Source organism: Herpailurus yagouaroundi, unplaced genomic scaffold (genome assembly GCF_014898765.1).
Source record: "Herpailurus yagouaroundi ecotype Mexico unplaced genomic scaffold, PumYag 198, whole genome shotgun sequence".
Lineage (NCBI taxonomy): Eukaryota > Metazoa > Chordata > Mammalia > Carnivora > Felidae > Herpailurus > Herpailurus yagouaroundi.
The window spans coordinates 6,948,693-6,963,121 of record NW_024412429.1 but is presented as its reverse complement, the minus strand read 5'-3'; the positions used below and the strand labels follow the sequence as shown (position 1 = coordinate 6,963,121).

Genomic DNA, 14,429 nt, shown 5'->3' with positions numbered 1-14,429 from the left:
AGCAGTTAAACCTCTTTCCTTTGCTCTCGGGTAGCCAGGAGTGTCCGAGGAATATCACACAGATCCCACCTGGTGGCAGAGAGGCGCTGTTAGCCTGTCCTCTGCCCTCAGCTTGCCCCCCACTCCCTTATCAAAAGGACACAAACTGTGTACCTGAATGAAATTTTCAGCCTAACATCTGGAAAGGAAGAACACCGCTATCTTATATATATTTTGTACATATCATAACCACATATGTGGGCTCTGGAAGGGAGTGTCACTGAAAACCTCATCTTTTATTCCTGCATCTGTCAGCAGGCAGGACCACAAATGAGTGTTTTCTCAAATGGTACTATCGATTTATAAGCTGTGAAAAAGCATTGCTCCTACCTTTTGCAAGCTTTTAAAACCAGTCAGAGCCCTATAGATTACCTATTCCAATTCTTGGATTTTGTAAGCAACCTGAAGGCCCAAGAGATTATGTTATTTTTCTAAGGTCAAAAAGTTAGCTTAGTGGCACTGGAGACCCTTGAATATAAGTTATTATACACCTGTTGAGAAGTATTGTTAAGAAGGTAGACGAAAGTGATGTCAATCTCTTTTTACACAAAAGTACATGTTTGTACAGCACAACAATAAATAAAATTTTTACCTTGCTACTAATTCTCTACAAACTCTTTCAAAGGACAGAAACAGAATGAATACTTCCTAACACATGCCATGAGCCACAATTACTTTAAAGCTACAACCAGACAAAGACAATATAAGAAAACTACAGACCATCTCTCTCCTGAGCAAAGATGCAAATATCCCCAGCAAAATATTCATGAATCAAATACAAAAAAGCATAAAAGATATATGCCATAGTCAAGTGGGACTGAACTCAGGTATGCAAACTGATTCAACATTCAAAAATAAATTCATGTAATCAACACAAACTAAAACAGGTTAAATAACAGACTAAAAGAGATAAGCCATATAATATTGGTAGATACAGAAAAAGTATTTGACAAAGTCCAACTCCCATTCATGATAAACACTGTCTGAAAACTAGGAATGGAAGGTAACTACCTTGTGAAGGTAAATGGATAGGGAAGGAAGACATGAAACCATGTGTGTTCACAGATGACATAATAATCTATGTAGAAAACCTGAAAGAACCCACAAAATAATTCCTGAAATAATAAGCAGTTATAGCAAGGTTGCAGGATACCAGCCTGATATGCAAAAGTCAATCACTTTCCCATATACCAGCAACGAATAAGTGGAATTTGAAATTAACCCTCTGGTTTTAATCTATTATGTAGTTAATTATGCCTAATTTGACTAATGATGTAGGATTAAGGCACACGCAAAAATAAATAAAAGAAACGTAAAATATAGATACCCCAAATTTTTATTTTCAATTCTGTAATTAAATAACTTATTTCCAGGAAGATGTGATATTTCAAAACCAAAACCAAGGAAATATATTTAAATGTAAATTCACAGGTCAGGAAATGTCATATTAATAAAGGACACACTGATATTATGTATTGAGTGAGAAAGTAATTGCAGAGGCCAGGTTTTTTTTTTTAGATTTTTTTTCAAAAAATTTCATATTGAGAAAGTTTTGCATTTTTGTCTCACAATAGAAAATGCAAAAAAAAAATGCAAACAAGCAAGGGAGAAATGCTCGAACTTGCTAATAACAATTTTTAAAAAATATTGGGGCTTCTGGGTGAATCAATCAGTTGAGCATCTGACTCTTGACTATGGCCCAGGGTTATGGGACCCAGCCCCACACCAGGCTCCGTGCCCATGGGTGCGCGCACACACACGTGTACTCTCTCTCGCCCTCTGCCCCTCCCCCACTCACATGTGTGTGTGCATGCGCTCTTTCTCAAAGAATTTTTTTTACTTAAAAATTTTTAAATTAAAAAAATATTAATGACAAAATTAATGTTCTTTAGCAAATGGGCAAAAACTAAAAGTATGAACATTTAATAGTGTTGAAGATGCAGCAGGAAGCCGTCTCGAAGACAGGCAACCATAGTCTACAAGGGAAATAAACTTGGCAATATGCATCAGGCACCTTAAACATGTCCATGAACATTGACCTTTTGTTACCACTTCTAGGACACTATTTTTAGATTCAAAACATGCAGTCAATGATTTCTGGAAAAGGATATAAATTTAAATGTTAGTTAGTCTAATATAGATTTTGAAAATTTTTTTTTAGAGACAGAGAGGGACAGAACGTGAGAGGGGAAGGAGAGGGAGACACACACAGAATCTGAAGCAGGCTCCAGGCTCTGAGCTGTCAATGCAGAGCCCAGTGAGGGGCTCGAACCAATGAGCTGTGAGATCATGACCTGAGCTGAAGTCGGACGCTTAAGCAACTGAGCCACCCAGGCACCACTTAACCTCATATTTTTAATTAGAAATAATTCAGATCACCAGCAATAGAGAAATGGTGAAATATCAGCTGCCTATTTAAAAAGAAAAAAAACCAACCAAACTTGTTTTCATGGGATATTTCATAGCAGGGAAAATTTATCATGATGCAATGTAAATGGAAAAAAGCCAGATACAAAACTATATATACAATGATTACATATAGCGTGTATGCACACACACACTGTGTATGTATGTGTGAATATATATATATACACATATATACATACATATATATATACATATATATATATATATGCAAATATTTAGGCTTAAGTATTTAAGATACTGGAAAGAATTAAACCCAAATCTTGCTAACCATGAGGGTAAACAACTAACATTTTTAGTTTTTTTTGTATTTGTTTTTGTGAGTGAATCACTTCTAAATTAAAAAAGAAAGCATTAGCAGGAAAAAAAACCATAACAATCAGCAAAGTACAACATAAGGTACTCTTGTGTCCTCATGTAGGCTTTTATGACATCCCTATGCATGGAGCTTTCAGTATAAGAGGAGGGGGCCTCTTTATTTTACATACAGGGCATCCCCCTGCTGCCTTATACAAGAAGGGACCTCACCTAGTCAAGTGGTTGGTTATATACACACACGCACTTCAGTCTAACTGAAAACAGTAGCTTCTATTTATAAGATCACCCAAAAATAATACTAGGAAAGATTTTATTGCCACAGACAGTATTATTTTTCAGCAGTTCTGTCCCTGCGCATCTGGGAAGTGGCTTTCTTCCCTGAATGGATGTTAGGAGCTGCTAATACAAAGCCGACACTAGGACACTATTTAGCTCAGTGGCAGGCAAGCACAGAGAGCTATGCCCACAGTTAAGGGAACACGATCAACACCACACACCCAAATGCCATCTTTAACAACTTTAATGGAAGGTTTTTAAATACTGGCTGGTGGCCGCATTCTGACTTAGAGAGAAACCATTTCTCCTTTGAAAAACGGAGACGTGATGTTAATTAATTGCCTGGTGCTTTCAGAGCAGTTGAGGACTCCCAGCCCCTTCCCTGAAAGACCGGAAGAATCAGCTGTTTTTGCATGTTGAAAATGTTAGCCATGTGCAATCATTCACCTTACCGAGGGATGTTGAAAAGCTGCATTTTAGGCAATATTGTGGAATTCTCTCTCACAGCAGAAACTAAAAATGCAGCAGCAAAAAAAAAAAAAAAAAGTCTCATTTTTCTCCCTTTTCTGGAAACAAGTGTGTCCAACTGAGGCTGTTAAGGATTTTAGGATTCTATTAGTCAACCTGCTTTGTTTACATTTATTAAAGGACAGAAGTATTATGTTAGAAGTATTAATAACCACTAATCACGAAATCCCAGAGTTTAAGGTTAACTCTAAAAGGCCACCTAACACAGTCCCCAAGGCCAAAGAGGCAACCCTGAAATGACGAGGGTATATATCTGTCTTTGCTTAAAAGTCTGCAAGAAGCAGGATTCTTTGACTTTATTCATGAATGCGTTTTGGCATTTCCCAGAAAGTTCTTCTTGATATCAGGGCTAAGACCCCGCTCTTGCAATTTGAGCTTCTAGAGGACCGCAGAGAATATGTACTAAAGCTAATTTCTTTTACTCTGTTCATTTGAATAACATAAAGTAAGAGATTCTACTCTCAGACATCAACTCTGTAGACTAAGTAGGCGCAGAGTTTTCCACTCGGTCCTTGCCTCCCAAGCTATAATTCAAATCTAGTCATTACCCCTGTTTTCCCAACGAGGCATCTCCACACGTTCTTTCTTTCTTCCATTGTATTCACTGAGATTTCCCCAACTAGCTACATGCTTTTATTTGGGGCGTATGGATACATGCGAAGCCCCGACACACATACAGGCAAGTTACGTGGAATAACAGAAGTGTATGAAAGAGACCTTTTTAAGATAAAATGTTGGGGCGCCTGGCTGGTTCAGTCAGAAGAGCATGCGACTCCTGATCTCGGGGTTGTGAGCTCGAGTCCCACATTGGCTGTAGAGATTGCTTCAAACAAAATGTTATGGATCGTGTATTCCAGGAATAAATGGCGCTCGTAAATTGTCATGGCATTCCTAACACTAGCTTCATGTTTTACTTCCGTTTAGAATTCACCGATATCAACCCATGTGTTTATTTTTTAAGATTACACTACTTTTAGACATAAGTCATCTCTTTTCTATCTTGGGATCCTATTCGACCACTGACCACACAAATGATTTGGCACTTTGAACAGTCTGAGAGTGAAATATACCCACGTTGGGCAAACGGCGTCGAAGCAAAGCAGACACTCCTCAAGAAGGAGAAACCACTGAGGAGGCTTATGTGAGAAGCCACCACGGGAAAGCAGCATGTGGAGGGTGACAGCGTCTTCAGATCCTTACCTGATGTCGGTACATGTTATGCAGGTGATGCCTCGACTGTTTGTTGTGATCAGGTTCAAAGCCACTGATGTTTCCTTGTCAGCGGTTGGGTGTGCTCCACATTTAAAGAAAAACTCCTGGAAGGATGAGAACTATGTCAGAAATCACAGACACGGAACTCAGCTGGCCATTTCCCCCTCTCTGGAAACATTTTCACATTAAACAAACTCTTTGGGCAAGAGAGGAAATCTATTATGAGGTATGAGTTAGAAATAAGTCCACATCGACTCTTTGGAAGGAAACTAAATGCCCTTGTGCCCCTACTCAACAATCCCCTTTTTAGGAGGGTCGAAGTGTCTGTGTTTGACTTCCTTTCCCCTGTTAGCCGTGGAGCTGGGGAAATGCTCGGTGACCCTGGTTTAGCAACGCCCTTCCATGATAAGTGAGTCTAATAGAAGAACCCAGTGTGAATGCAGCAGGAAGCCTGAAATGGTATCTCACAAATGAGGAAAGGGAGCCGCCGAGCCAAGCAATGATTTGCCCAAAGTCAAACAATCAGAGGTGAAAGCAGGAAGTAACCAGGTTTCCTAAGGGGAAACCCAGTGAGTTTTCTACAGCACCACAATGCAGTTGGTCAGTCAGCAGCAAAGATGTGGTCCAGAGTAAGGAATCTAGGGAACAGTACTCTACATAAGAATGTGCATACACGCAGACTTACAGATTAGCAGAGTGTGACCCTCCCCAGACGCTCCCTGAACCTTTCTCTGCCGCCGAACAGGGTCCCAGAATTCCCTGGGAGACTCCAGCCCCATGCCCCACACTAAGCAGAGGGAATGTTCCACACCTGTACTTCTCTTCTTAATTGGCTTCTCCAGCCTTGTCTTGCACACACTCCCTTAAGTTAGCTTTTCACATAGGTCACATTCTTTTGATTGCTTATATTCTCCCTTCTCAACCCAAATCTTCTTTTTCTTTTTCTTCATTTCTTCCTCTTGTTATGTCTCTATTTCTTCACACGCCCCTTTACCCTTCATACACTGGGGTGTTGAGCACAGTAACCACTCTGCCTCTTGCCTAACAGTCTTTGCACTCCCATGATAATCACATCCATGAAGTTCAGTTTTCTGCTACGGCCAAAATTCAATACAGGTGCTTCTCTGGATAACAGAAGGACACTTGTCCACCTCATATTCCCCGCTTCCCCCAACTCCATTTGAGTATAACTACTTGGAATATGGGAAGTATCTCCTTTTAAACACTAGACTTTGCCTTTGGTTAAAGCTCCACATATTAAGTGCTTTTGGCTTCGTGGGACTTTGGGGGTGTTTGTTGTACTCCTCACTCTGCATTGTAGCCTAAGAGCACCCACGGACACCATGCAGATGAATATATGTGGCTGTGTTCTAATACAACTTTATTTACAAAAACATTTAGGAAATAGGATTTTGTCCACAGACCGCTGATGGTCCACCCCTGAGGTATTGTGGAATACCTTACTCATATTTGCATCTTAACAGTGTCCAGTATAGAACAGGCATCGGATAGATTTTCCTAAATAAAAAAAAAAATCGACAGCTTTATTAACAAAATCCTATCATCATCCCTTTACACATTTGGCAGCACCGCCCTTAATTTATTCTTTCCCTACTTGTAACCCAACTGGCTCCTTCTCCTCTGACCTGAGATACAGTGAGCAACACCTGTGGCTTCCAACGCTGATGTGCACCGGAGACACCTGCTGGGCTAGAAATTGCTGGACCCAACGCCAGGTTTCTCTAATTCGGGAGTTCTGAGTCAGGGCCAATGATTTGCACTTCTCACATGCTGGCAGGTTATGCTTTTACTGTCGCCCTGGGAGCCGCACACTTGAGAAACACTGAGTTATACTGACATCAGTGGCAAAGGGAGTAAACTCTGTTTCTTCTCTCAGAAGACGACGACAGCTGAAACATACCTCACTTACCACATCGGGAAGTGATGCCATGTCTCTGGTAATATGTGTTACTCTCCAAAAATCTGAAGGGTGCCACTGTACAGAGAAGTGTCCCAAAGCCAGCTGTCTGGAGCCCAGGCTCTTCCGAATTGCAAGGGTCTTACCAGCCCCAGACGGTGTAACTGCTAGTTAACCAGAACCTATGCTATCTGGGGCGAGTGGCCTATTAGTCCTCCTTCCTGCAGTCTTCAGGCCCACAGATGACGGTGTGACAACAGTCTTGCTATAATAGATGGCGTGTCCAGTGCTTCTGATGAGCGCCTATTTAGGTATGTCCTTGGCATCATGTCTATGAGCCCTTGTCTTTCCTTGGAGCAGCATGGACATCATACTGATTGGTCCCTTTTTTTTTTAAAACATGGAATGCTACCCTTTTCACACAACCTTTTGAAATTTTACAAATCCTTCAGAGGTCAGTTCAAGGATATTAAGAAAAAGCTTTAAAGCAATTCCTGACTGCCTAAACAAAAAGTGTAGAGGGCATGACTGGCCCTTATGAAATACACTGAGTTAGCTGCAAGTACTTTTTGTGGACATGAAAAAAAAATCCCGCTCATAACACAAAATAATTCCTCCAAAACAGCTGAGTTGGCTGGACTATTGAGAAGGTATTTCATATACAGATAAATAGATAGTATTTGTATCTTTTTTCTTAGCTTGCAAAAAACTACTGGTAGATGTTCAGCTAACAAATCACAAACTGTTCTAATACCAGATAGAAGTCAGCCAGATAAAAGCCAAAATCCTTTTTATTGAGGGGAAGGGATGTTTGTAGATAACAGTATAAAAAGTTATAGGTATTTGGAAAATTCCAGTGTTTCACATGGGGTGATAAAACGAAAATACGAATTATCAACTCTGTGTATTAAATATATATGTCACATTGGTGAATTTCAGCACTCTCTCCACCAATTTTTATGAAAGGAGGCTCTTCTGTAGTACTAGAGTAATTGGCAAGAATGGTGGAGGGTCTGAGACTTCACCCTGCTTGCAAGTTAACAGGTTAATATGCTACAGTCTCATGGATGCTGGAAGAAGACACAAGACTCCTGGGTCAGAGACAAAGGACTGTGTAACTCAGAGCCCAGGCAGAATGAAATATGGACGTCATGACCATGCCATTCCCCCTGCTCCCCAACAACTATGGGATGAAGCAGATGAACTAAGCTACATGCTACACCTGTGGTGGGTCTGCACCACAGCTGAGGACTCTGAACCCTGGGAACTCAGATCTTCAATAAGCAGCTGTAGGCAAACCTTCCTTTTGTCCTCAAGGGGGATACTGTCTTCATGATACTGGATAATAAGCAGATCTGCTCTATGATCTCCTTAAAACGATCATCCAGAACAAAAGGGTAGAGTAGGCACCTCCCTTACAACACGCAGAAACGCAGGAGAATCCTAGAGAACTCTCTCCCAATATTAGTGACACCTCTTCTGGCAGACTAATCACTAGCATGATCTGGTGGTTTCCTGTCCTATGTAATCAGTGGGCTAGGATGTTGGTAGTCTTTTGATATTTTCAGTCTGCATGCAAAACACACAACTAGTAAAGCAAAGCTTTACTAAAAAGTAAAGAAACAGAAGAAGCTTGCAAAAATTTCTACCTTGGGTACCTCAGTTTGCTTATAGAGGGTTGTCAATTAAATACAGCTGCATGATTCTTTTGGAGTAGCTGTGAATTTTGCCTTTCTGTGTTTTATTTCTCTCGATTGCTCAGGGTTAAAAAAAATCATGGGAGCCAAAGCCAGAAAAGTCATCTGGCTAGACTCCACATAGCATGTTCAGAAAGCTGACTCCACTGTGGTGAGATGCAGTCATCAGGGGGATGACACCATCTCCATCCCAACATGGGGCCCAGGAAACACTGCAAGCTGGAGTGAGTGACAGCAGTTATGCTCCAGGGCCGTCTGCTTGACATGGCCTTACTCTAGTTTCAGTAGGTGCTGGGTTTGACCAGCAAAATAAATTCCGTGTCACTAGGGAAACACACCCCTGTGGGTGCAGCAGGGAAACATCCTCCTTCGTGAAGGAGGACATTCATCAATCCTAGTGAAGGCAATATGGCTCCCTTCAGTGTGGATGAAGAAAGATTCCCTAAGGGGCCCACCCCATATTTTACAAATACCAGCTCAAGATAAATCAGCTACAAAAATAAACAAAGCAAACCAAACCAAAACAAACAAACAAAACAACCAAGTCCTGAAAAATTAAATGAATTCTTCCACCTAATCAGGAACTACAGTTCCCATGGGATGGCTCATTTCGTTTGGATCCACAGACTCAATTCTGGGAAGCCATAATTAATTAGCAAGAAGCTAAAATGTATGACAGTAATTGGCCAGGTTTTTTTTTTTTTTTCCTGTGTTTTCAATGATAGTGTAAACTATTAAAAAAAAAAATGAACCCAGAATAAGACCTTGAAAATGAGCTTGGTTATAATATTATAACCATGTTAATTGCTATGCATTTTCCACCTTATTAGTACTAAACAGAAAATCTAAACTCCAGCACAGTTATATTCTTTAAGTTCACAGAAATGTATTTGCATTTTTACCATTTCTGTGGACAAGGCTATGATTCTTTCCTTCTGCTCTCACTGAGTTCTTGTATTTTATCATAACTCATCTATCTTTCACTTCAGGCCAACCTCTAACCTGACCCTCTAACCAAATCAGACCCATAAAAACGAAGAGTGTACATCAAGGGAAGACCTGTAAACATTTCAGTTCAGCTGCTGGTGGCATTCCCAAAAGCCACCCTCCTCTTAACTCCACTCTGCCACCTGACTCCTGACTCATTACCAGTGTCTCTCACAAAGAGGGACATGGTAAGAAGTATGGAAACAAATAAGGCAGTGAAATCTGAAAGTAGATTTTTACCAAGAACCCACTTGTGTAAGAACTTACAGGATCAGAATCTAATTAGTCAACTCCAAACATAAATTAAAGTGTTCCAAATTTCTATAAAAAGAGCTAACAAACAACTACCTGGAAAAGCCTCGAATGTCCCAACCACAAGCTAGTTCCACAAACCTGAAAAAATAGCAATGAGACCCACATCTTCCTCTTCATTTATGAATCTTCTAACGGCTGTTATTGAACCTCCTAGAGTTAATGAGTTTTATAGATACTGCTTAACCATAATGTTTTCCAGATAGAATATTTGTCTTGACTTTACAAAGAGTTAAATTCGATGTTAGTCTCTAAATCTTTCTTAATTAATATGCTCCAAAGAAAGCACACCTTTTTCTCTGTTTTTAAAGTTTATTTTTATTTATTTTGAGAGAGAGATAGAGAACAAGCAGGCGAGAGCCCCAGCGGGCTCTGCTCTACCAGCACAGAGCCCGATGCAGGGCTCGAACTCACAAATCATGAGATCATGACCTGAGCTGAAGTCAAGAACTTAACCCACAGAGCCACCCAGGCACCCCACACCTTTCTCTTGATAAAATAAAAGGGACACACGATTTTCACTGGAAGGTTGTGGTACGTGGTTTGTACTGAACGAGTAACTGGCCATCTGCATGGGTCAGAGTCAAGTTAGGGAAACAGGACCCACGCCAGGCAGTTCAGCTGAGGGAATTTTTTTTTTAATTTTTTTTTTCAACGTTTATTTATTTTTGGGACAGAGAGAGACAGAGCATGAACAGGGGAGGGGCAGAGAGAGGGAGACATAGAATCGGAAACAGGCTCCAGGCTCTGAGCCATCAGCCCAGAGCCTGACGCGGGGCTCGAACTCACGGACCGCGAGATCGTGACCTGGCTGAAGCCGGACGCTTAACCGACTGCGCCACCCAGGCGCCCCAAGCTGAGGGTATTTAATGCTAAGGTGTAGTCACAAAGGTGGTGGAAGCCACATAGGGCAGGAAGCCACCCTGAGATCAGCAGCTTTTGGGCTCCAGTCACCAGAGTGGGAAGAGTTGGTTGGGAGGTCTGCTGGGAGCTGGGAGGGTGAACGAGAGGCGGCCACTATCAGAAAAATGCTTCTGGAAGAGAAAGCAAGGAACATCCTGGCCTCTGCCTTCTCTCTGACCTCCCAGCTCCCTCCAGGCCTCTCCTGGGCAGAGCCAGCCTGAAGCAAGGGAATCTGGGAGCTGGCACTGGCCATGACCAGCTCGATATACCACACAGGGCAGGGCAGGGCAGGGCAGGGGGTTCTAGAAACAAGCAGCAGGCGACCGGTGCACCTTGGAAAGGCAGAGCCAGTCTGTCAAGTCCCGGTTCTTTGCCTTTCACTGTCTGTTGGTGGTGGCACTTTCTAATCAGCCTCCACAAAAGAAACAAAGATACATTCAGCTATGGCTCTGTAAAGTGTATTAAACATACACAAATACTTATACCATTTGTGGATTGAGTTCAAACTCAAACCTGTGAAAAGATGAACCACCCAAATTTTCAAGTAAGAGGGACCGAGGACATAAGGCTACTGTTACGATTTATGAGAAAACTGGTAATGAGCATCTTACATCCCTCTCTGTCGAAGGGTCCTCATGCTTCCCAAGTTACCAGAGACGACCTGTCACTTAGAATCAATCTAAGTGTCTCCCATGGAACTAAAACTTCTATCAATAGCCAGCAACGAACAGACATCCTCACTTCAGGCTCTAACAGTTCCTTGTTTGGTTGGATGCAGATTCTTTTTTTTTTTTTTTTAATTTTTTTTTAACGTTTATTTATTTTTGAGAGAGAGAGAGAGAGACAGAGCATGAATGGGGGAGGGTCAGAGAGAGAGGGAGACACAGAATCTGAAGCAGGCTCCAGGCTCTGAGCTGTCAGCACAGAGCCCGACGCGGGGCTCGAACTCACGGACCGCGAGATCGTGACCTGAGCTGAAGTCGGCTGCTTAACCGACTGAGCCACCCAGGCGCCCCTGGATGCAGATTCTTTTGTAAGAAACGACTGATGCTTTTAGGTCTTAATATCCATTTACTATCCATTATTCATATTAATATTATACCTTTACTTTTCTCTAAGCTCAAATCTGACAAACAGCATATAATTGCCATATTCTGCACCTGCTCCATAAGGAAAGCCTGTAACTGAGCGATGCCAAAGCCTGTTCACCTGGTGACTTAGAGCATCCGAGCCTTCGTGCTGATGTCTTAGACTCACTTGCGGTCCGGATACAAACTAACTGTACAACTTGTTTGATCGCATAATAGTTGCACACTTTGCTAATTTACCATAGGTAGGTATAAAGTTAGGTTACACCCAGTTAAACAAATAGAATCTCAAAAGCTACTGAGTCTGTTATCATGTGCAAATTTGTTTTCTCTTAATAAGGTGCCAACAAAGCCTCTAGATGGTGTGCAAACTTTATCAGGACAAAGAAAATCAATACACTCCCATAAAAAGGAAAACCACACTGGATCTTTGCTGAGGACGGTTGCTGCCAGGTCCACACCATGACCACTGCCAAAGCCTTAAGGAAGGCTGCATGCTTCCTCCACAGCCCTGCATCGATTAACAACAAATGCACACATCATATGCACATGGTACATGTACATCCACATGGTATATGCACATAGCTTGGTACACGCATATGCCAAGCTAGCCCATGCTAAGCAGCAGAAAGAAAGCCTTCGACGTTAAGCCAGGAAGCACATGGCTCTCCACTTTCACCTTTGGTCAGGTCCATAGTATTTCCACTGTCCTACCACTACAGCTATTATTAAATTTCAAAAGTATTTTAAAATTTGTACCTTATTACCAAAGTTAAAAGTATAAACTGGGTCCATTCCTTAGGCCAATGTATAAGAAATAATAAAAATAAAAATGAAATTCTAAAATCCAAAAGGCTCTGGAAACACAAAGCCTTTTGTCATCATTTGTCCTCGAAATGTTGCCACAAGCAGAATTTAATGGCGAGACTGGACGTGAACTGGCTTGGCACGATCTCTGGCCCGTATTTGTCCAACTCAGTGCGACTGTCCCCACTTTGTACTGCAATGTCTTTGTGTTCCTTTTTAAACGAGAAGGTGTAGACATGCAGTCCTGGAGCTATTTCAGAGTTAAAATGTATCAATTGCATAATCTTTCTAAAATCAAAAAGTTTCTGAATTTAAAACACTTCAGACTTCAGGGTAGTAGATAAGCGATGACTATTCTACACCTAAACTTTTTAAAAGTCTTACTAATCCAACAGCATGATCCTCGAAGTGCTAGATACAGTCCTCTACGTGAATCACTGCAATAGTAGTTTTGATTCAGTCCGAAAGAACAGTTCAAGCCTACTTCAAATATATACATAAATAGACCCTTGCATACTTCTCACCTTTCCCTGTGACGCCAGATCTAAACAATTACAGATGTTAGGGCTACGTGCCTTCAAGACATGCCTTCTTCTTCCATGCCTGGATCGGAAGTTCTTCCACTGTCCAGAAGTTTATTCTATTGTAACATGCCCAGTCACTATGCATCATTTATTATTTTAAGACTAAAAGTGGGTTGTAAAAGAAAGCACATCAAATGAATCCTGAAAAGAGTAAACTACGAGGTTCAGAGTCATTGTGCATGCTTACAGAATGCGTAAGTTTGGGGGCGCCTGGGTGGCTCCGTGGGTTAAGCACCGGACTTCGGCTCAAGTCACGATCTCGCGGTTCGTGGGTTCGAGCCCCGTGTCAGGCGCTGCGCTGACAGCTCGGAGCCTGGAGCCTGCTTCGGATTCTGTGTCTACCTCCCTCTCTCTTTCTGCCCTTCTCCCGCTTGCCCTCTGTCTCTCAAAAATAAATAAACATTAAACATATGCATGAGCTTGTATAGATGGCTTTGTTCAGACAAGAAAATAAAACAGTCTCAGAACAACAAAGAATGGAACTCATCAGTAGAGAGAACAGATTGGCAGTCACCAGAGGTGGGGGAGGGATGGGGTGGGGTGGGGGCGTGGGTGAAATGGGTGAAGGTGATTAAATAGAACAAATTTACATTTATAAAATAAACAAAGCAACAGAAGATGATCCTCATTCCCAGTGGGTAATCACTCGGTCATGCTCAGACCATTGTACCTTCCTTTGTCTTCACTAGTCCAGGGTGCACAGATGGCCCGCCCAGTCGGAACACACAAATGCCCCTACTGTGAACGCAGACAGAGAACCTGTCTGAGAATCAAGCCGATGTTCAGAAGAGAACAGAGACAAGAGACAGAAAGGCAGAGTTCCAGCGACAGCATTTGCGACCTGGATCCAGCTATGCCTGTTTCCCTGGTCACTTAAGTTACCATATCTGCCCTAAGTAATAGCCAAGCTCCCAGGGATTATTTTCCCCCAATGTTTACTCATAGAAAGGAAGGAAGGAAGGAAGGAAGGAAGGAAGGAAGGAAGGAAGGAAAAAAAAGAAAGAAAGAAAGAAAGAAAGAAAGAAAGAAAGAAAGGAAGGAAGAAAGAAAGGAAGAAAGAAAGAAGGAAAGAAAGAAAGAAAAAGAAAGGAAGGAAGGAAGGAAGGAAGGAAGGAAGGAAGGAAGGAAGGAAGGAAGGAAGGAAGGAAGGAAGAAAGGAAAGAAAGAAAGAAAGAAAGAAAGAAGAGAGAAAGAAAGAAAGAAAGAAAGAAAGAAAGAAAGAAAGAAAGAAAGGAGAGAAAGAAAGGAAGGAAGGAAGGAAGAAGGAAAGAAAGAAAGAAAAAGAAAGAAAGGAAGGAAGGAAGGAAGGAAGGAAGGAAGGAAGGAAGGAAGGAAG

The 14,429-nt window shown here is 41.7% G+C and overlaps 1 protein-coding gene across 2 annotated transcripts in view; it reads right to left on the bottom strand.

The window, feature by feature from the left end:
* Nucleotides 1–14,429, bottom strand: part of PRKN (parkin RBR E3 ubiquitin protein ligase) — a 1,360,680-nt gene that overhangs the window by 605,637 nt on the left and 740,614 nt on the right. For both annotated transcript variants that reach the window (XM_040448602.1, XM_040448601.1), the window contains exon 6: nt 4,786–4,901. In XM_040448602.1, the coding sequence (XP_040304536.1) occupies nt 4,786–4,901 (116 nt within the window). The remainder of the gene's footprint in view (nt 1–4,785; nt 4,902–14,429) is intronic.